We start from the raw sequence: 23,247 nt of genomic DNA on the forward strand, positions 1-23,247 counted from the left end.
AAATCAAAAACATTTAAAGTGAAAATCCTGTGTAAAACTACAAACATTTAAAAACTAAAGACCTCTAAAAACATCTGAAAAGTAAAAACATTTTCTACTGCTCGGTAGATGAATGAATGGGTGAATAGTTCTGTAAGGACAAAACTTGTTTAGCCTGCTGGGATAAAAAGTTGTGCTGAAAAGGTTTTAGTGAGACACGTGGCTTCTAATGGAGGACATTTATTAGACAACAGTAGATTGATCACAGTTGAACGTTGCTGCAAGTACAAACTTGGCCTTTTTGCCCTGAAGTGGACTGGAGATGAAACTTCTGGAACATTCCATCTCCTGCTGGTCCTGATCCCTCTCCTCATCCTCACTCTTCATCACATCGTCCACACTTGAAGGACTTCCACGGTCGCCATCTTGGGATCGCATGGCCTCCAACTCCAGCACCAAATTTTGGCCTGAACATCAACTTACTGATCAGAGTGAGACCTCTAAAGTCTGACTAAACAACATCTTATCGATCAGAGTGAGACCTCTAAAGTCCGTCAAAACATCAACGTACTAATCAGAGTCACACCTCTAAAGTCTGACTAAACATCAACTTATCGATCAGAGTGAGACCTCTAAAGTCTGACTAAGCATCAACTTACTGACCAGAGTCACACCTCTGAAGTCTAAATGAACATCAACTTATCATGAAACTGAGACCTCTAAAGTCTGACTAAACAACAACTTACTGATCAGAGTGAGACCTCTAAAGTCTGACTAAACAACAATTTATCAATCAGAGTGAGACCTCTAAAGTCTGACTAAACATCAAGTTATCGATCAGAGTGAGACCTCTAAGGTCTGACTAAACATCAACTTATCGATCAGAGTGAGACCTCTAAAGTCTGACTAAACATCAACTTATCGATCAGAGTGAGACCTCTAAAGTCTGACTAAACATCAACTTATCGATCAGAGTGAGACCTCTAAAGTCTGACTAAAGATCAACTTATCGATCAGAGTGAGACCTCTAAGGTCTGACTAAACATCAACTTATCGATCAGAGTGAGACCTCTAAAGTCTGACTAAACATCAACTTATCGATCAGAGTAAGACCTCTAAAGTCTGACTAAACATCAAGTTATCGATCAGAGTGAGACCTCTAAGGTCTGACTAAACATCAACTTATCGATCAGAGTGAGACCTCTAAAGTCTGACTAAACATCAACTTATCGATCAGAGTAAGACCTCTAAAGTCTGACTAAACATCAAGTTATCGATCAGAGTGAGACCTCTAAGGTCTGACTAAACATCAACTTACTGATCAGAGTGAGACCTCTAAAGTCTGACTAAACAACAATTTATCAATCAGAGTGAGACCTCTAAAGTCTGACTAAACATCAAGTTATCGATCAGAGTGAGACCTCTAAGGTCTGACTAAACATCAACTTATCGATCAGAGTAAGACCTCTAAAGTCTGACTAAACATCAACTTATCGATCAGAGTAAGACCTCTAAAGTCTGACTAAACATCAAGTTATCGATCAGAGTGAGACCTCTAAAGTCTGACTAAACAATAACTTATCGATCGAGTGAGACCTCTAAAGTCTGACTAAACATCAACTTATCGATCAGAGTGAGACCTCTAAAGTCTGACTAAACATCAACTTATCGATCAGAGTGAGACCTCTAAAGTCTGACTAAACATCAACTTATCGATCAGAGTGAGACCTCTAAAGTCTGACTAAACATCAACTTATCGATCAGAGTGAGACCTCTAAAGTCTGACTAAACATCAACTTATCGATCAGAGTGAGACCTCTAAAGTCTGACTAAACATCAAGTTATCGATCAGAGTAAGACCTCTAAAGTCTGACTAAACATCAACTTATCGATCAGAGTAAGACCTCTAAAGTCTGACTAAACATCAAGTTATCGATCAGAGTGAGACCTCTAAGGTCTGACTAAACATCAACTTATCGATCAGAGTGAGACCTCTAAAGTCTGACTAAACATCAACTTATCGATCAGAGTGAGACCTCTAAAGTCTGACTAAAGATCAACTTATCGATCAGAGTGAGACCTCTAAAGTCTGACTAAACATCAACTTATCGATCAGAGTGAGACCTCTAAAGTCTGACTAAACATCAACTTATCGATCAGAGTGAGACCTCTAAAGTCTGACTAAACATCAACTTATCGATCAGAGTGAGACCTCTAAAGTCTGACTAAACATCAAGTTATCGATCAGAGTAAGACCTCTAAAGTCTGACTAAACATCAACTTATCGATCAGAGTAAGACCTCTAAAGTCTGACTAAACATCAAGTTATCGATCAGAGTGAGACCTCTAAAGTCTGACTAAACAATAACTTATCGATCGAGTGAGACCTCTAAAGTCTGACTAAACATCAACTTATCGATCAGAGTGAGACCTCTAAAGTCTGACTAAGCATCAACTTACTGACCAGAGTCACACCTCTGAAGTCTAAATGAACATCAACTTATCATGAAACTGAGACCTCTAAAGTCTGACTAAACAACAACTTACTGATCAGAGTGAGACCTCTAAAGTCTGACTAAACAACAATTTATCAATCAGAGTGAGACCTCTAAAGTCTGACTAAACATCAAGTTATCGATCAGAGTGAGACCTCTAAAGTCTGACTAAACATCAACTTATCGATCAGAGTAAGACCTCTAAAGTCTGACTAAACATCAACTTATCGATCAGAGTAAGACCTCTAAAGTCTGACTAAACAAGTTATCGATCAGAGTGAGACCTCTAAAGTCTGACTAAACAATAACTTATCGATCGAGTGAGACCTCTAAAGTCTGACTAAACATCAACTTATCGATCAGAGTGAGACCTCTAAAGTCTGACTAAACATCAACTTATCGATCAGAGTGAGACCTCTAAAGTCTGACTAAACAACAATTTATCAATCAGAGTGAGACCTCTAAAGTCTGACTAAACATCAAGTTATCGATCTGAGTGAGACCTCTAAGGTCTGACTAAACATCAACTTATCGATCAGAGTGAGACCTCTAAAGTCTGACTAAACATCAACTTATCGATCAGAGTAAGACCTCTAAAGTCTGACTAAACATCAAGTTATCGATCAGAGTGAGACCTCTAAAGTCTGACTAAACAATAACTTATCGATCGAGTGAGACCTCTAAAGCAGGGGTGCTCACACTTTTTCTGCAGGCGAGCTACTTTTCAATTGATCAAGTCGTGGGGATCTACCTCATTCATATATATAATTTATATTTACTTATTTATGAAATATATGTTTTTTGTTAACAAGTTAGAGGTGTTTAATGATAATGCAAGCATGTTTAACACATAGTTAATATTGTTAATAAATTAAAGGTGTTTAATGATAATACAAGTATGTTTAATACATATAGTTAATATTGTTAACAAGTAAAGGGTGTTTAAAGATAATGAAAGCATGTTTAACTCATATAGTTAATATTGTTAAAAAATTAAAGGTGTTTAATGATAATACAAGCATGTTAAATACATATAGTTAATATTGTTAACAAGTTAAAGGTGTTTAAAGATAATACAAGCATGTTTAACACATATAGTTAGTATTGTTAACAAGTTAAAGGTGTTTAATGATAATACAAGCATGTTTAACACATAGTTAATATTGTTAAAAAATTAAAGTTGTTTAATGATAATACAAGAATGTTTAATACATATAGTTAATATTGTTAACAAGTTAAAGGTGTTTAAAGATAATACAAGCATGTTTAACACATATAGATTCCTTTCTTTCATGAAGACAAGAATATAAGTTGGTGTATTACCTGATTCTGATGACTTGCATTGATAGGAATCAGACAGTGGTGCTGATAAGGTCCGCATTTTCGAATGGAGGAGAAAAAATGTCCTCCTTTCTGTCCAATACCACATGAAAGTGGTTGGTTTTTGGCATCTTATTTGTCCAGCTTCCGTACTCCTTCGTATACACTTTACAAGAAATACATTGTCGGCAAACTCTGTAGCTTGCTAGCTTGTGCACGCCAGCTTTCTGAGACTCCTATTTTGTTAGCGCAACTGTGCAACTGTGCAGTCGGTCTTTGGAGTTTTGACGACAGGTACGGCGCCAGAGTCTGTTGAAATAAAGTGTTTCTCGCCTTCCAGTCGGTAATTTTAATGAGCTGGCAGCAGCCAGCGTCATCTCAGAAGACCCTCGGGTGCCGTGAATGTCAATCAAGTGACGAAAATGACGTCATTGTGAAGATTTATGATCGCTCATTTTTAGGACTATTTTTTTAATGCCTGGCTGGTGATCGACTGACACACCCTCCGAGATCGACCGGTAGCTCGCGATCGACGTAATGAGCACCCCTGCCCTAGGGTAAACTGGGTGTAACACACGGCACACTGACAAAGCTTAACCTATTATGACTATAACAATCTACAAGGTTAATGTAGGTTGCTTGTCTTTCTCCCCCTCCATTTTTCTGCATTCTTTCGTATCTCAAGTTATCATTACGTATATGTATTGTTGCATTTAAACAACTGCATTGTTGATAATAAAGGTAAATTATTGGTATCGTTCATTATCAATAGCGCTATTTCTATTGGTATTTGTATTGATCCATTTGTAGTGTAATAATGCTCATTGTCATTTCTGTATTATATTTTATTTTTCGCTAACTGCTTATTTGCTATTACTTTTACCATCATATTTGTACATGTCGTATTTGCTGATGTTGCTCTATTGTTGTTGTTGTTGTTATTTGCTGTTGTTGTTTTTGTCTCTCTGTCTAATCCCCCTCTTGTCCCCACAATTTCCCCCTCTGTCTTCTTTTTTTTCTCTTTCTATCCCCTCCTGCTCCGGCCCGGCTGCACTAAATGATAATATAAATACATTTAATAAAGTCAAATACAAATAAGGCAACAAGAGAAGTATCCTACACTTCTCTTTTGTAAAGTAAATCTGAACAGCCGACATGGGCATCTACATCAACTATATGATTTGCCTGAGAAGCTGGACAGGACACAAAAAAAAAAAACAAAAAAAAAAAAAAAGAATTTTTTTTTATTTTTTATTTTTTAAATAATGTAATGCGATCTACCGATACTACCTTTGCGATCGACTGGTAGATCGCGATCGACGTATTGAGCACCCCTGCTCTAAAGTCTGACTAAACATCAACTTATCGATCAGAGTGAGACCTCTAAAGTCTGACTAAACATCAACTTATCGATCAGAGTGAGACCTCTAAAGTCTGACTAAACATCAACTTATCGATCAGAGTGAGACCTCCAAAGAAAGTCATGCATTAGTACATTTTGAAGTTGTCATACTGGAGTGTGAAAGGTGTAAAAAATATAATTATAACAATAATAATAATAATAATAATAATAATAATAACAATAAATATACCACTTCTCTCCTCCTCCAGGAAGTTGGTGTCATCTTCACCTTCCACCTGCTGCTCCCTCACAGCTTCTTCTGTAAACATCTTCTCCTGCCAGACATCATTCAGGGATTACTCCTCCCAAACAACATGACACTTTTTTTCATGTCAGATAGTGAGGATGAACTATGAACATAACGAGAGTGTGAGGTGAACTATGAACATAACGAGAGTGTGAGGTGAACTGATTGATTGAATTATTTATTTCAAACCTGCGCAGTACAACAACACATATTTTTTTTTTTTTTTTACATTTTGGCAGTGACATTTATGCAAGGCTTGAAAAGGGGTTGGATGAAGCAAATGCTTATAATATCCCAACCCCTCTCACTCACTCCACATTTAACATAAACAATATAATACAAGAACAATACTATACAAACAAAAACAAGAAGAGCTCCTGTACACTAACAATACAATAGTACCACTGTTACTATGAGACAAGACAAGATGAGACAAAAAACACACACACACACACACACACACACACACACACACACACACACACACACACACACACACACACACACACACACACACACACACACACACACACACACACACACACACACACACACACACACACACACACACACACACACACACACACACACACACACACACACACCTCTCTCTCATCGCTCCGTGCTGAGGGCATCACTCTCTTTCCTCCTCGTACTTCTTCAGTACTTCTTTTTTAAACAGTCTTTTGAATGGAATCATGCTAGAACAGGTTTTTAACTCGTCCCCTAAGTTGTTCCACAAACTGACTCCACGCACTGAAATGCACATTGATTTTAAAGTTGTTCTAAATTCCATCCATCCATCCATCCATCCATCTTCTTCCGCTTATCCGAGGTCGGGTCGCGGGGGCAGCAGCCTAAGCAGGGAAGCCCAGACTTCCCTCTCCCCAGCCACTTCGTCCAGCTCCTCCCGGGGGATCCCGAGGCGTTCCCAGGCCAGCCGGGAGACATAGTCTTCCCAACGTGTCCTGGGTCTTCCTCGTGGCCTCCTACCGGTCGGACATGCCCTAAACACCTCCTTAGGGAGGCGCTCGGGTGGCATCCTGACCAGATGCCCGAACCACCTCATCTGGCTCCTCTCGATGCGGAGGAGCAGCGGCTTTACTTTGAGCTCCCCCCGGATGACAGAGCTTCTCACCCTATCTCTAAGGGAGAGCCCCGCCACCCGGCGGAGGAAACTCATTTCGGCCGCTTGTACCCGTGATCTTGTCCTTTCGGTCATAACCCAAAGCTCATGACCATAGGTGAGGATGGGAACGTAGATCGACCGGTAAATTGAGAGCTTTGCCTTCCGGCTCAGCTCCTTCTTCACCACAACGGATCGATACAGCGTCCGCATTACTGAAGACGCCGCACCGATCCGCCTGTCGATCTCACCATCCACTCTTCCCTCACTCGTGAACAAGACTCCGAGGTACTTGAACTCCTCCACTTGGGGCAAGATCTCCTCCCCAACCCGGAGATGGCACTCCACCCTTTTCCGGGCGAGAACCATGGACTCGGACTTGGAGGTGCTGATTCTCATCCCAGTCGCTTCACACTCAGCTGCGAACCGATCCAGTGAGAGCTGAAGATCCTGGCCAGATGAAGCCATCAGGACCAAATCATCTGCAAAAAGCAGAGACCTAATCCTGCAGCCACCAAACCGGATCCCCTCAACGCCTTGACTGCGCCTAGAAATTCTGTCCATAAAAGTTATGAACAGAATCGGTGACAAAGGGCAGCCTTGGCGGAGTCCAACCCTCACCGGAAACGTGTCCGACTTACTGCCGGCAATGCGAACCAAGCTCTGACACTGATCATACAGGGAGCGGACCGCCACAATCAGACAGTCCGAAACCCCATACTCTCTGAGCACTCCCCACAGGACTTCCCGAGGGACACGGTCGAATGCCTTCTCCAAGTCCACAAAGCACATGTAGACTGGTTGGGCAAACTCCCATGCACCCTCAAGGACCCTGCCGAGAGTATAGAGCTGGTCCACAGTTCCACGACCAGGACGAAAACCACACTGTTCCTCCTGAATCCGAGGTTCGACTATCCGGCGTAGCCTCCTCTCCAGTACACCTGAATAGACCTTACCGGGAAGGCTGAGGAGTGTGATCCCACGATAGTTAGAACACACCCTCCGGTTCCCCTTTTTAAAGAGAGGAACCACCACCCCGGTCTGCCAATCCAGAGGTACTGCCCCCGATGTCCACGCGATGTTCTAAATTTAGGAAAATATAATTTGTTGTTTCCTCTTAGACTGTAACTATGGTGAGCATCTCTATCCTGGAATAGGTTTTGTATATTGGATGGTAGAGAGTTTTGGGATGCCCTGAACATAATTTGAGCAGTTTTAAAATTGACCACATCGTGCAGTTTAAGTTGTTTTAACTCCATGAATAGTGGATTTGAATGATGTCTGTAGTGAACATTTGACACAATCCTAATGGCCTTTTTCTGCAGAGTGACTAAAGGCTGTAGATGAGATTTGTAACAATTTCCCCAGACTTCAACACAATAGTTTAAATACGACATAATAAATGAATGATATAATAACAGCAGAGCATTGGTGTTCAATAAATGACATGATCTCCTCATCATTCCAACACATTTAGCAACTTTTGTCCTTAGGTAACTTATATGAGGCTTCCATGAGATATTTTCATCTATTACCACTCCTAAGAATGAATTTTGTTGAACATATTCTATTGGTGTATCATCAATAACAATCCTGATGGGTATTTCACTTTTGCGATTGCTAAAGAGCATGATTTTGGTCTTCTTTAAATTGAGAGACAATTTGTTTGTATTAAACCAAGTTTTTAACTTGATCATCTCCTCAGTTACAGAGGCCAAAAGTTGCTTCAGGTCGTCACCTGCACATGTAATGGTTGTGTCGTCAGCAAAGAGGATGAACTTCAGCAGTGTTGATACTTTACATATTTCATTGATATACATTATAAATAGTGTGGGTCCTAGTATCGACCCCTGGGGGACTCCACAGGTTATGTTCATGAATATAGATTGATGTTGGTCGATCTGAACAATCTGCTGTCTCTCATTCAAGTAGCTCTTCAGCCATTTCCCTGCCACTCCCCTTATGCCATAGTTTTCCAGTTTATTTACCAAAATCTGGTGGTCAATGGTATCGAAAGCCTTTTGCAGGTCAATAAAAATTCCTATAACAAATTTGTTTGTCTCGATACCATTAGTAATGTTCTCTATTAAATCACTTAAAGCTAATGAAGTTGACCCATTTTGTCGGAACCCATATTGACAATCATATAATAATTTGTGCTTTCCAATGAAGCCACGAAGTCTATTATCAAATAATTTTTCCAATATTTTTGACAACTGTGGCAGAAGGGAGATGGGCCGGTAATTTGTGAAGTGGTGTTTGTCTCCAGATTTGAGGATGGGGATGACTTTTGAGAGTTTCATTTGTGAAGGAAATTGTCCAAGTTGAAAAGATAAATTGCAGATGTATGTGAATGGTTTGATGATTTCTTCCGCTACGTTCCGGACCGTCCTCATGTCGAGGTCATAAATGTCACGTGATGTTTTGTTCTTGCTTTTCTGAATAATCTCTAAGACTTCCTTTTCGACAGTCGGAGTAAGGAACATCGAGTAAGGATTTTTTTCCAATAAGTTCCATGGGCTGTTCATCATTAATTGGGATTTTTGTTGCCAGCTCAGGCCCAATATTAACAAAAAAACATATTGAAGCCGTCAGCAATCATCTTCTTGTCACGAATGATTTGGTCGTTTTCAACAAAAAACTCTGGATAACAAGGACTGCTTGAACCATGCCCAATAATTGTATTTAATACCTTCCAAATTCCCTTTATATCATTTTTCTTTTGGATTAATAGTTTGGTGGTGTATTCTTTTCTGCTTGCTCTTAATATGCTGGTTAATTTATTTTTATATGTGGAACTGTGGACCAACTCTATACTCTCGGCAGGGTCCTCGAGGGTGCATGGGAGTTTGCCCAACCAGTCTACATGTGCTTTGTGGACTTGGAGAAGGCATTCGACCGTGTCCCTCGGGAAGTCCTGTGGGGAGTGCTCAGAGAGTATGGGGTTTCGGACTGTCTGATTGTGGCGGTCCGCTCCCTGTATGATCAGTGTCAGAGCTTGGTTCGCATTGCCGGCAGTAAGTCGGACACGTTTCCGGTGAGGGTTGGACTCCGCCAAGGCTGCCCTTTGTCACCGATTCTGTTCATAACTTTTATGGACAGAATTTCTAGGCGCAGTCAAGGCGTTGAGGGGATCCGGTTTGGTGGCTGCAGGATTAGGTCTCTGCTTTTTGCAGATGATTTGGTCCTGATGGCTTCATCTGGCCAGGATCTTCAGCTCTCACTGGATCGGTTCGCTGCTGAGTGTGAAGCGACTGGGATGAGAATCAGCACCTCCAAGTCCGAGTCCATGGTTCTCGCCCGGAAAAGGGTGGAGTGCCATCTCCGGGTTGGGGAGGAGATCTTGCCCCAAGTGGAGGAGTTCAAGTACCTCGGAGTCTTGTTCACGAGTGAGGGAAGAGTGGATCGTGAGATCGACAGGCGGATCGGTGCGGCGTCTTCAGTAATGCGGACGCTGTATCGATCCGTTGTGGTGAAGAAGGAGCTGAGCCGGAAGGCAAAGCTCTCAATTTACCGGTCGATCTACGTTCCCATCCTCACCTATGGTCATGAGCTTTGGGTTATGACCGAAAGGACAAGATCACGGGTACAAGCGGCCGAAATGAGTTTCCTCCGCCGGGTGGCGGGGCTCTCCCTTAGAGATAGGGTGAGAAGCTCTGTCATCCGGGGGGAGCTCAAAGTAAAGCCGCTGCTCCTCCGCATCGAGAGGAGCCAGATGAGGTGGTTCGGGCATCTGGTCAGGATGCCACCCGAGCGCCTCCCTAAGGAGGTGTTTAGGGCATGTCCGACCGGTAGGAGGCCACGAGGAAGACCCAGGACACGTTGGGAAGACTATGTCTCCCGGCTGGCCTGGGAACGCCTCGGGATCCCCCGGGAGGAGCTGGACGAAGTGGCTGGGGAGAGGGAAGTCTGGGCTTCCCTGCTTAGGCTGCTGCCCCCGCGACCCGACCTCGGATAAGCGGAAGAAGATGGATGGATGGATGGATGGATGTTTTGTACCTTTGTTCTGTTTCTATGGTTTGATGCCTAAAAAAAGTCCGATATAAATAATTTTTCTTTTTGCAAGCGTTTGCAAGCCCTTTGGTTATCCATGGAGTTTTTGTGGAGTTAGTTATAGTGCATTTTTTGATGGGGCAGTGTGTATCATAAAGTGAGAAAAAAATGTCATGAAATAAATTATAAGCTGCATTTATATCTGACGTTTGAAAAACAGAATCCCAGTTTTGTTTCGCTAAATCATTCTTAAGTGCTGTTAATGATCTTTCTGTTGTGGCTCTACGATAATATTCACTATTTACAGGTTTGGATGTTTTACAGTTAATATTGTACACCATGAACACGGGTAAATGATCACTGACGTCACTCACTAACAAGCCTCCAGTTACAGTCTGATCAACAAAGTTACAAAATATGTTGTCAATAAGTGTGGTGCTGTGTGTTGTGATTCTTGTGGGTCGTGTGATCAGTGGGAATAAGCCCATGGAGAACATGGTGTCAATACATTTTGCAGTGTGTTTGTGTTTATTAGGATTCAAAAGGTTGATATTAAAGTCACCACATACTATATATTTTCTGTTTCTCTTAAATAATGTTTCCATCCATTCATTAAATATTTTCAAGTCGGATCCTGGTGTCCTATAAACGCAGCTTACAATAATGTGTTTCCTATTTGAAAATGATCATTCCACAGTGCTGCGATGAGGTGGCGACTTGTCCAGGGTGTACCCCGCCTTCCGCCCGATTGTAGCTGAGATAGACTCCAGCGCCCCCCCGCGACCCCAAAGGGAATAAGCGGTAGAAAATGGATGGATGGAATTCCACAGTGACGCATTCGAAGAGTTCCTCAACAGCTAAACACATATCATTTACAATATTACTGTTACGCCTGCGTGGCATTGTGATGCCGGAGGTCGTCTTTTCAAGATGCAGAGGGATGTCAGGAAGCGGCTTGCAGGTGAGAATAAATGATTTATTCTGAATGCAGAACAAAATGCTGCGCGGTGCACCACGGCACGGAAAACAAGAGGGTAGCAAAGATGCTAATATCAAAAATGTAAACTATGAGCGAAACTAGGAGCGTAACTTGTTGCGTAAGAGCAAACAAAACCAACAGACCGAATGAGGCCAGCGCGTAAACTAAATAGCCCTCTGATTAGTGCCCGGGCAACAGGTGCGCGTCCGGGACACTAACCAGAGGCAGGTGACAATAATCTGCCGTCATGGCAACAGAAACAAACTCAAGAGGTGCAGAAAACACAAGTGACTTAAAAACAAAAACAAAAATATGATCCGGGCAGCGGATCATAACAACTACAGCTGATATTTTTGTCCACATACAGAGCCACACCTCCTCCTCTCTTATTTTTACGGTTGGTGCAAAACATTTCATACCCATTTATTTCAAACTCATTACTTGTATTCTCATTCATCCATGTCTCTGAAATACCTATAATATTAAAAGGAGATTTGAATTGATTCAAATAGTCCTGGATATCATCAAAATGAGAGTATAGACTCCTGCTATTAAAATGTACTAAAGATATGTTATTATCTTGCATAAATGTTTTATGAAATGTGACGTCAGTATAATATAAACCAGGGGTGCTCACACTTTTTCTGCAGGCGAGCTACTTTTCAATTGATCAAGTCGTGGGGATCTACCTCATTCATATATATCATTTATATTTACTTATTTATGAAACATATGTTTTTGTTAACAAGTTAAATATGTTTAATGATAATGCAAGCATGTTTAACACATATAGTTAATATTGTTAATAAGTTAAAGGTGTTTAATGAAAATACAAGTATGTTTAATACATATAGTTAATATTGTTAACAAGTTAAAGGTGTTTAAAGATAATGCAAGCATGTTTAACACATATAGTTAATATTGTTAATAAATTAAAGGTGTTTAATGATAATACAAGAATGTTTAACACATAGTTAATATTGTTAACAAGTTAAAGGTATTTAAAGATAATACAAGCATGTTTAACGCTTATAGTTAATATTGGTAATAAGTTAAAGGTGTTTAAAGATAATACAAGCATGTTTAACACATATAGTTAATATTGTTAAAAGTAAAAGGTGTTTAAAGATAATACAAGCATGTTTAACACATATAGTTAATATTGTTAACAAGTTAAAGGTGTTTAAAGATAACACAAGCATGTTTAACACATATAGATTCCTTTCTTTCATGAAGACAAGAATATAAGTTGGTGTATTACCTGATTCTGATGACTTGCATTGATTAGAATCAGACAGTAGTGCTGATTAGGTCCGCATTTTCGAATGGAGGAGAAAAAAAGTCCTCCTTTCTGTCCAATACCACATGAAAGTGGTTGCTTTTTGGCATCTTATTTATCCAGCTTCCGTACTCCTTTGTATACACTTTACAAGAAATACATTGTTGGCAAACTCCGTAGCTTGCTAGCTTGTGCACGCCAGCTTTCTGAGACTCTTATTTTGGTAGCGCAAGCAGGATGAAGCAGAGCTTTTATTGTGCAACTGTGCAGTCGGTCTTTGGAGTTTTGACGACAGGTACGGCGCCAGAGTCTGTTGAAATAAAGTGTTTCTCGCCTTCCTGTCGGTAATTTTAATGAGCTGGCAGCAGCCAGCGTCATCTCAGAAGACCCTCGGGTGTCGTGAATGTCAATCAAGTGACGAAAGTGACGTCATAGTGAAGATTTATGATCGCTCATTTTTAGGACTATTTTTTTAATGCCTGCTGGTGATCGACTGACACACCATCCGAGATCGACCGGTAGCTCGCGATCGACGTAATGAGCACCCCTGATATAAACAATCATTGTTGGTGTTTTGGGGAGCATTTCTATCTGGGTCCATTTCGCTCATAAATCTTTGTGATTTGTAGTTGATGTGGTCTGAGAAACTGATCGATTCCAAATTGTGGGAGTTGATCAAATCTTCATTCTCCTCTATTTCAGAGGAGAATTCACTATCAGAACTATCCATATAGAGTTATTTCAGAAACATGAAAGGACGAAGAGGGTGTGTGATCATGGTCAGATAAATCATTCCTCTGTTCATGAAACATGAACAAGAGAAGAGGACATATGGTCAAGGACTGTGGGCCACAGACTAGAGATGCGCGGTTTGCGGACACAACCGCGGAGTCCGCGGATTATCCGCGGATCGGGCGGATGAAATTAAAAAAACTAAGATTTTATCCGCTCGCGGGTCGGGTCGGGCGGATCAATTTTTTTTTTTTTTTTTTTGCGTGTGGCAGTTAAACCAATTCGGAAATATATATACATAGTTAAATGTTGTTACCCACATACGAAAAACGAGCAGGCACCTGCTGCATATGCCACAACAGAAGAAAAAAAAAGAAGAGATGGACACTTTTACGGAGCGGAGAAGGGACGCCTCGCCGGGGTCCGCGGGACCCGAGGCCCCTTCCCCCGAGAGGGCCCCACCAGGAGCCGTAGCTGAGGCGATCCGCGAGAAGGGCCAGACGCACGTCCAGGGTCACTACCGCGCCCACCGCACCGACACCCCGCCTCGTCCGCTTTCGCCGCGGCCGGCGTCACGCGCAGCAGGTAAGCAGCTTACCTGCCCGCCACCCCCGTGGCCGGGGGCTCGTAACAGGGGTCACTCCGCGCTCTCCGCCCGCGCAGCTTACCTGCTTGCCACCCCTGTTGCCGGGGGCGCGTAACAGGGGTCACTCCGCGCGTAGTGCGCTCATGAAAGGGGTGGGGCTCACCCTGGTTGATATAGAGAGCAGGACGGTGGCCATGGAAGTTGGAACCCGCTAAGGAGTGTGTAACAACCCACCTGCCGAATCAACTAGCCCTGAAAATGGATGGCGCTGGAGCGTGGGCCCATATCTGGCCGTCGCCGGCAGCGAGACGCGCTTGGAGGTGCGCTCAGCGCGGCTCCCATATGATTGCGCACTGGTGTGCGTCTGGGTCGTGACAGCGTGGCACGCGAATGTCTGTGCATTGGATCAGTCTCCTTTCTTTAACAGGCAAAAGCTTTATAACCTCACCATACCTGCCAACTTTTAAATCAGAAAAACCTAGTAGCCAGGGTCCAAGGGCCGCAGGCCCCGGTAGGTCCAGGACAAAGTCCTGGTGGAGGGTTCAGGGCTTCGCCCCCCGACGCAAAATGACTATTATCATTCAGACAGGTTAAAATGTTGCTAAAACCATCACTTTTCTATCAGTCACAGTGACTTTTCAAAATAAAAATATTACAGCAAAAATCATATGGGTTGATTGACATGTTTATTCTGTAAGCTAACTTCAATAGTTTGAAATTATTTTGACAGTTAATGCCAGTTATCCTGTCAACCTTTCACAAGACTTCAATTTGTTCATTGAAAGTATAAATAGTATAAACACTTTTTACAGTATGTCGTGCTGTGAAATACAGCCGACAGGATTGCGCATGCATGGTGCAGGAGAACAAAGGACTTCTTTCATTTAAGGTTTGTGATAAACCATCAAACTCATTCGTTAAAAGGACTCTATAGTAATATAAAGCGAATTTTTCTGGACATTATCATGCAAGAAAAGTTTATTTTTGGGATCGCGATCACCGCGTAATGATTTTTAAAGGTTGCATTACATTATTAACTGTCCCATGTGATCAGCCAGTGCGATTGGAAGTCCATGCTCAATTATTGCCTCCGTAAATAAAACTTCGGCATTTATCACATCCAAAGAATCTGTTTGGGCGACGAAAAACGTTGAAAGTTTTCCACTTGTATCGCTAGCAACGGCATTAGACTTGTGTTTTTTTGTCCCAACGTGGTCTTTTACATCGCTAATTCCTCCGTGTCCGATCGAAAAATCTTGTCTGCACAAGGTGCAATTCGCGTAGTTTTCACCCTTTTTTTTAATTTTTTTATTAATATTACCGGTAGATATATAACAACGGGCGGATGGTGGGCGGATGCAGTTCTGATCAAACGTTACATCGGGTGGATGGCGGATGGTTGACGACTTTCTGACGCGGTTGCGGATGAAATAATTGCCTATCCGCGCATCTCTACCACAGACACACAACACAAACATGCACACAACTGGACCATTCAAGCAAACACATAAACAATCTCTCATCCACACACACAAAAACATACACTCGTACACTGCAGGCAATAAAATAAACATGGAAAAACACAACAAAACAAAAACAAAAACAAAACGAGAGTGTGAGGTGAACTATGAACATAACGAGAATGTGAGGTGATTCAGAGTGAAGGAAAGACAAAAAGAGTTTACCTCTTTCAGTAGGGTCAAGTTATCGTGCAGATCTTTCATGACTTCCTGTTGCCGCAGAATGACTTCCTGTAGAGAAATACAAATCATTGAGGTAACAAAAGATGGTACTAGGAAGTAGTGGCTCTTTCTTTGAAGCATGTAGTACATACAAGTAGAGTACGAGGAAGTAGTAGTGCTTACTTTGAAGCATGTAGTACATACAAGTAGAGTACGAGGAAGTAGTAGTGCTTACTTTGAAGCATGTAGTACATACAAGTAGAGTACTAGGAAGTAGTGGTGCTTACTTTGAAGCATGTAGTACATACAACTAGAGTACTAGGAAGTAGTGGTGCTTACTTGGAAGCATGTAGTACATACAACTAGAGAACTAGGAAGTAGTGGTGCTTACTTTGAAGCATGTAGTACATACAAGTAGGGTACTAGAAAGTAGTGGTGCTTACTTTGAAGCATGTAGTACATACAAGTAGGGTACTAGGAAGTAGTGGTGCTTACTTGGAAGCATGTAGTACATACGAGGAGAGTACTAGGAAGTAGTGGTGCTTACTTGGAAGCATGTAGTACATACAACTAGGGTACTAGGAAGTAGTGGTGCTTACTTGGAAGCATGTAGTACATACAACTAGAGTACTAGGAAGTAGTGGTGCTTACTTTGAAGCATGTAGTACATACAACTAGAGTACTAGGAAGTAGTGGTGTTACTTTGAAGCATGTAGTACATATAAGTAGAGTACTAGGAAGTAGTGGTGCTTACTTGGAAGCATGTAGTACATACAAGTAGGGTACTAGGAAGTAGTGGTGCTTACTTGGAAGCATGTAGTACATACGAGGAGAGTACTAGGAAGTAGTGGTGCTTACTTTGAGGCATGTAGTACATACAAGTAGAGTACTAGGAAGTAGTGGTGCTTACTTTGAAGCATGTAGTACATACAACTAGAGTACTAGGAAGTAGTGGTGTTACTTTGAAGCATGTAGTACATATAAGTAGGGTACTAGGAAGTAGTGGTGCTTACTTGGAAGCATGTAGTACATACAAGTAGGGTACTAGGAAGTAGTGGTGCTTACTTGTAAGCATGTAGTGCATACAACTAGAGTACTAGGAAGTAGTGGTGCTTACTTGTAAGCATGTAGTACATACAAGTAGAGTACTAGGAAGTAGTGGTGCTTACTTGGAAGCATGTAGTACATACAAGTAGAGTACTAGGAAGTAGTGGTGCTTACTTTGAAGCATGTAGTACGTACAAGTAGAGTACTAGGAAGTAGTGGTGCTTACTTTGAAGCATGTAGTACATACAAGTAGGGTACTAGGAAGTAGTGGTGCTTACTTGGAAGCATGTAGTACATACAAGTAGGGTACTAGGAAGTAGTGGTGCTTACCTTGGAAGCAGACAACTTCATCCAGGCCATGTTCTCCACCTGCTGCTTGTCCAGCTCCATCTGACACAAAATGGCGTCCTTGTGTGCCAGTTGCTGACTCACTTCCTGGTGCTTTGAGGTCAGCCTCTGCACTTCCTGCTCCAACCTCTGCTTGCTCACCTGCAGCTCCTCCACCTGCAGACCAGGAGGACGGAGCCGTCGTCATGGCAACACAGTGCGCTGGGGCCACTTACTCGGGTGTTGAGCAGTCGGACGTGTGGGGAAGATTCTTCCAACTCAGACGGGACTTTGCTGACTTCTTCCTGCTGACCGACCGTCCTGCAAACAAAAAGAAGCTTCTAGAACAAAGGTGTCCAAACGTCTGGTGTGTGCATATCCCTGATTACATGGCAACGGCTGTTTCTAAGGGAGGGGGGTCGTAAACAGCCATCGCCTTTGATTAAAAACAGTTCAAGGAAAAGGTCGTAAAACAGTTCAAGGAAAAGGCCCTACTTCCTCTACAATTTGTAAATCTTGGGTCAAGACACAATCTGCCTGTGGATTACAATACATAAAAGAAACCGACGCCTTCATGTCGCTTCCATTCCTACACAGTGGAGTTTTAACAAGCCTTTTGCTTGGTAAGATCAAAGACAGCTTTTGTCATAGCAACACAAAGTTTTGCGATAACTTAGATACAATTATTCTGACACCGTTTTTGTGATAGAGTGATTGTAGCACATATTTGTTGGTATTGTGGCCAAACAGCTCCATTTTTGTTTCATCTGACCACAGAACTTTCCTCCAGAAGGTCTTATCTGTGTCCATGTGATGTCAGATGAAACAAAAATGTAACTGTTTGGCCACAATACCCAGCAATATATTTGGAGGAGAAAAGGTGAGGCCTTTAATCCCAGGAACACCATGCCTACCGTCTGTCAAATTCAAACACTAACGACATCTATTAAACAAGACAAGAAGCAAGGAATTAAACACAGACAGAATTCAATTTGGCTCAATGAGGAGAGAAACACGTAGACACTGTACCCTTGGACAGTGTCGTCCCACGCTCTGACGAAAGATTGTACGCCTCCTCTTTTATTTGGACTTTCCCTGATCACATGGCAACAGCTGTTTCTAAGGGAGGGGGGTCATAAACAGCCATCGCCTTTGATTAAAAACAGTTCAAGGAAAAGGTCGTAAAACAGTTCAAAGAAAAGGTGCTTGGAGGGTAGTCAGGCCCTGCTTCCTCCCCGCTTTGTAGATCTTGGGTCAAGACAAAATCTTCCTGTGGATTACAATACATAAAAGAAACCGACACCTTCATGTCGCTTCCATTCCTACACAGTGGAGTTTTTACAAGCCTTTTGCTTGGTAAGATCAAAGACAGCTTTTGTCTGCTTGCAGGAAATCATAGCAACACAAAGTTTTTCGATAACTTAGATACAATTATTCTGATACCATTTGTGATAGAGTGATCGGAGCACATACTTGTTGGTATTGCGGCCAAACAGCTCAATTTTTGTTTCATCTGACCACAGAACTTTCATCCAAAAGGTCTTATCTTTGTCCATGTGATGTCAGATGAAACAAAAATGTAACTGTTTGGCCACAATACCCAGCAATATGTTTGGAGGAGAAAAGGTGAGGCCTTTAATCCTAGGAACACCATTCCTACCGTCTGTCAGGTTCAAACACTGACAACATCTATTAAACAAGACAAGAAGCAAGGAATTAAACAGACAGAATTCAATTTGGCTCAATGAGGAGAAACGCGTAGACACTGTACCCTTGGACAGTGTCGTCCCACGCTCTGACGGAAGATTGTACGCCCCCTCTTTTATTTGGACTTTCCCTGATTACATGGCAACGGCTGTTTCTAAGGGAGGGGGGTCGTAAACAGCCATCGCCTTTGATTAAAAACAGTTCAAAGAAAAGGCCGTAAAACAGTTAAAAGAAAAGGTCGTAAAACAGTTTAAAGCAAAGGTGCCTGGAGGGGAGTCAGGCCCTGCTTCCTCTACGATTTGTAGATCTTGGGTCAAGACAAAATCTTCATTTGGATTACAATACATAAAAGAAACAGACACCTTCATGTCGCTTCCATTCCTACACAGTGGAGTTTTAACAAGCCTTTTGCTTGGTAAGATCAAAGACAGCTTTTGTCTGCTCGCCGAGAACTCATAGCAACACAAAGTTTTGCGATAACTTCGATACAATTATTCTGACACCGTTTTTGTAATAGAGTGATCGGAGCACATACTTGTTGGTATTGTGGCCAAACAGCTCCATTTTTGTTTCATCTGACCACAGAACTTTCCTCCAGAAGGTCTTATCTGTGTCCATGTGATGTCAGATGAAACAAAAATGTAACTGTTTGGCCACAATACCCAGCAATATGTTTGGAGGAGAAAAGGCGAGGCCTTTAATCCTAGGAACACCATTCCTACCGTCTGTCAGGTTCAAACACTGACAACATCTATTAAACAAGACAAGAAGCAAGGAATTAAACAGACAGAATTCAATTTGGCTCAATGAGGAGAAACGCGTAGACACTGTACCCTTGGACAGTGTCGTCCCACGCTCTGACGGAAGATTGTACGCTTTTATTTGGACTTTCCCTGATTACATGGCAACGGCTGTTTCTAAGGGAGGGGGGTCGTAAACAGCCATCGCCTTTGATTAAAAACGGTTCAAAGAAAAGGCCGTAAAACAGTTAAAAGAAAAGGTCGTAAAACAGTTTAAAGCAAAGGTGCCTGGAGAGGAGTCAGGCCCTGCTTCTTCTACGATTTGTAAATCTTGGGTCAAGACAAAATCTTCCTGTGGATTACAATACATAAAAGAAACCGACGCCTTCATGTCGCTTCCATTCCTACACAGTGAAGTTTTTCGTGACCAACAAGTATGTGCTCCAATCACTCTATCACATTAAAAAAAATAAGAGTTGTAGAAATGATTGGAAACTCAAGACAGCCATGACATTATGTTCTTATATATATATATATATATATATATATATATATATATATATATATATATATTATATATATATATATATATATATATATATATATATATATATGTATATATATATATATATATATGTATATATATATATATATATATACGTATATATATATATATATATATATATATATACATATATATATATATACATATATATATATATATATATATATATATACATATATACATATATATATATATATATATATATATATATATATATATACATATATACATATATATATATATATATATATATATATATATACATATATATATATACATATATATACATATATATATATATATATACATATATATATATATATATATATATATATATATATATATATATATATATATATATATATACATATATATATATATATATATATATATATATATATATATATATATATATAGACCTGCTGTCTGTCTACCTGTGCTACACACCTGCTGTCTGCCAGCACCGCTTGGTCGCCGCCATCAAGCGATGGAGGAGGAAGAGGCAGGTCTTCATCAGTCTGTGTGGTCTTGTGTCTCCTAGCAACACCTGGCAACAGTTCATGACATCATCATTACAGTCGCTTCATCGGCCACAGAAGTCCAAGTCCCAGACACAAGAGCAGAGTCTACCAGAACTACAATCTACTTCTGTCATTTGATCCCTGTCTCTGCATCGCTGGTCTACGTTCTACACCTACCTGCATGGACATGGTCTCCACAGTCCAGCCTGGTGGACACACCAGCCCTTGATGTGTCTGACCAGGTCTCCAGTTGGACATCACTGTGGGTCTTCTTCCCTGCAGACAGCTTGGCGTTACGCAGACTCACGGTGGTGTGCACCAGGTCACTGAACACAGGATCACTCGTCTCGTTCACTAATCATCAAAATTAGTATTATTTACCTTCATCAACATAATTATTATTTACATTTATATCATCAACATTATTATTTACATTTATGTCATCAAAACTATTATTTACATTTATATCATCAACGTTATTATTATTTACATTTATGTCATCAAAATTATTATTATTTACCTTCATCAACATTATTATTATTTACATCAAAATTATTATTTACCTTCATCAACATTATTATTATTGACATTTATATCACCAATAGTATTATTTACATTTATGTCATCAAAATTATTATTTACATTTATATCATCAACATTATTATGATTTACATTTATGTCATCAAAATTATTATTATTTACATTTATATCATCAACATTGTTATTTACATTTATATCACCAACATTATTATTTACATTTATATCATCATTAGTATTATTTACATTTATGTCATCAAAATTATTTACATTTATATCAACATTATTATTTACATTTATACCACCAAAATTATTATTTATATCAACATTATAATTATTTACATTTAGATCACCAACATTATTATTATTCATAAATCATCAAAATTATTTACATTTAAATCAAAATTATTATTTACATTTATACCAACATTATTATTATTTACATTTATATCACCAAAATTAGTACTTATTTATATCATCAAAATTATTATCATTTACATTTATATCACCAAAATTATTATTTACATTTATATCATCATTATTTACATTTATATAATTTACATTTATATCATTATTATTATTTACATTTATATAATTTACATTTATATAATTATTATTTACATTTATGTCATCAAAATCAGTATTTACATTTATATCATCATTACTATTTTCTACATTTATATCACCAAAATTATTATTTACATTTATATCATCAACATTATTTACATTTATATAACCAAAATTATTTACATTTATATCATCAAAATTATTATTTACATTTATATCATTATTATTATTTACATTTATATCACCAACATTATTATTATTCATAAATCAGCATCATTAGTATTATTTACATTTATGTCATCATTAGTATTATTTACATTTATGTCATCAAAATTATTTACATTTATATCACCAAAATTATAATTTCCATTTATACCATCAAAAGTATTATTTACATTTATATCAACATTATTATTATTTACATTTATATCACCAACATTATTATTATTATTCATAAATCATCAAAATTATTTACATTTAAATCATCAAAATTATTATTTACATTTATATCATCAACATTATTATTATATACATTTATATAACCAAAATTAGTACTTATTTATATCATCAAAATTATTATCATTATATCACCAAAATGATTAACACTTATACCACCAAAATTATTATTTACATTTATATCATTATTTACATTTATATCATTATTATTATTTACATTTATATAATTTAAATTTATATATTATTTACATTTATGTCATCAAAATTAGTATTTACATTTATATCATCAACATTATTATTTTCTACATTTATATCACCTAAATTATTTACATTTATATCATCAACATTATTTACATTTATATAACCAAAATTATTTACATTTATATAATCAAAATTCTTATTTACCTTTATATCATGATTATTATTTACATTTATATCACCAACATTATTATTATTCATAAATCAGCATCATTAGTATTATTTACATTTATGTCATCATTAGTATTATTTACATTTATGTCATCAAAATTATTTACATTTATATCAACATTATTATTTACATTTATATCACCAAAATTATCATTTCCATTTAAACCATCAAAAGTATTATTTACATTTATATCAACATTATTATTATTTACATTTATATCACCAACATTATTATTATTATTCATAAATCATCAAAATTATTTACATTTAAATCATCAAAATTATTATTTACATTTATATCATCAACATTATCATTTACATTTATATCACCAAAATTATTTACATTTATATCACCAAAATTATTATTTACATGTATATCATCATTATTTACATTTATATAATTTACATTTATATCATTATTATTATTATTTACATTTATATAATTTACATTTATATCATTATTATTTACATTTATGTCATCAAAATTAGTATTTACATTTATATCATCAACATTATTATTTTCTACATTTA

At 38.9% G+C, this 23,247-nt stretch overlaps 1 protein-coding gene across 1 annotated transcript in view; it reads right to left on the bottom strand.

The window, feature by feature from the left end:
• Nucleotides 1-203: 203 nt before the first annotated feature.
• Nucleotides 204-23,247, bottom strand: part of LOC133617519 (uncharacterized) — a 41,928-nt gene continuing 18,884 nt past the window's right edge. Inside the window, exons 3-9 of the mRNA XM_061977501.1 lie at nucleotides 20,905-21,053; nucleotides 20,654-20,753; nucleotides 17,431-17,515; nucleotides 17,198-17,371; nucleotides 15,824-15,889; nucleotides 5,387-5,471; nucleotides 204-446 (exon numbers count right to left, since the gene is read on the bottom strand). Coding sequence (XP_061833485.1) covers nucleotides 223-446; nucleotides 5,387-5,471; nucleotides 15,824-15,889; nucleotides 17,198-17,371; nucleotides 17,431-17,515; nucleotides 20,654-20,753; nucleotides 20,905-21,053 — 883 coding nt within the window. The 3' untranslated portion in view covers nucleotides 204-222. The remainder of the gene's footprint in view (nucleotides 447-5,386; nucleotides 5,472-15,823; nucleotides 15,890-17,197; nucleotides 17,372-17,430; nucleotides 17,516-20,653; nucleotides 20,754-20,904; nucleotides 21,054-23,247) is intronic.

This window comes from Nerophis lumbriciformis, linkage group LG18 (assembly GCF_033978685.3).
Source record: "Nerophis lumbriciformis linkage group LG18, RoL_Nlum_v2.1, whole genome shotgun sequence".
In the NCBI taxonomy this organism is placed as follows: Eukaryota; Metazoa; Chordata; class Actinopteri; order Syngnathiformes; family Syngnathidae; genus Nerophis; species Nerophis lumbriciformis.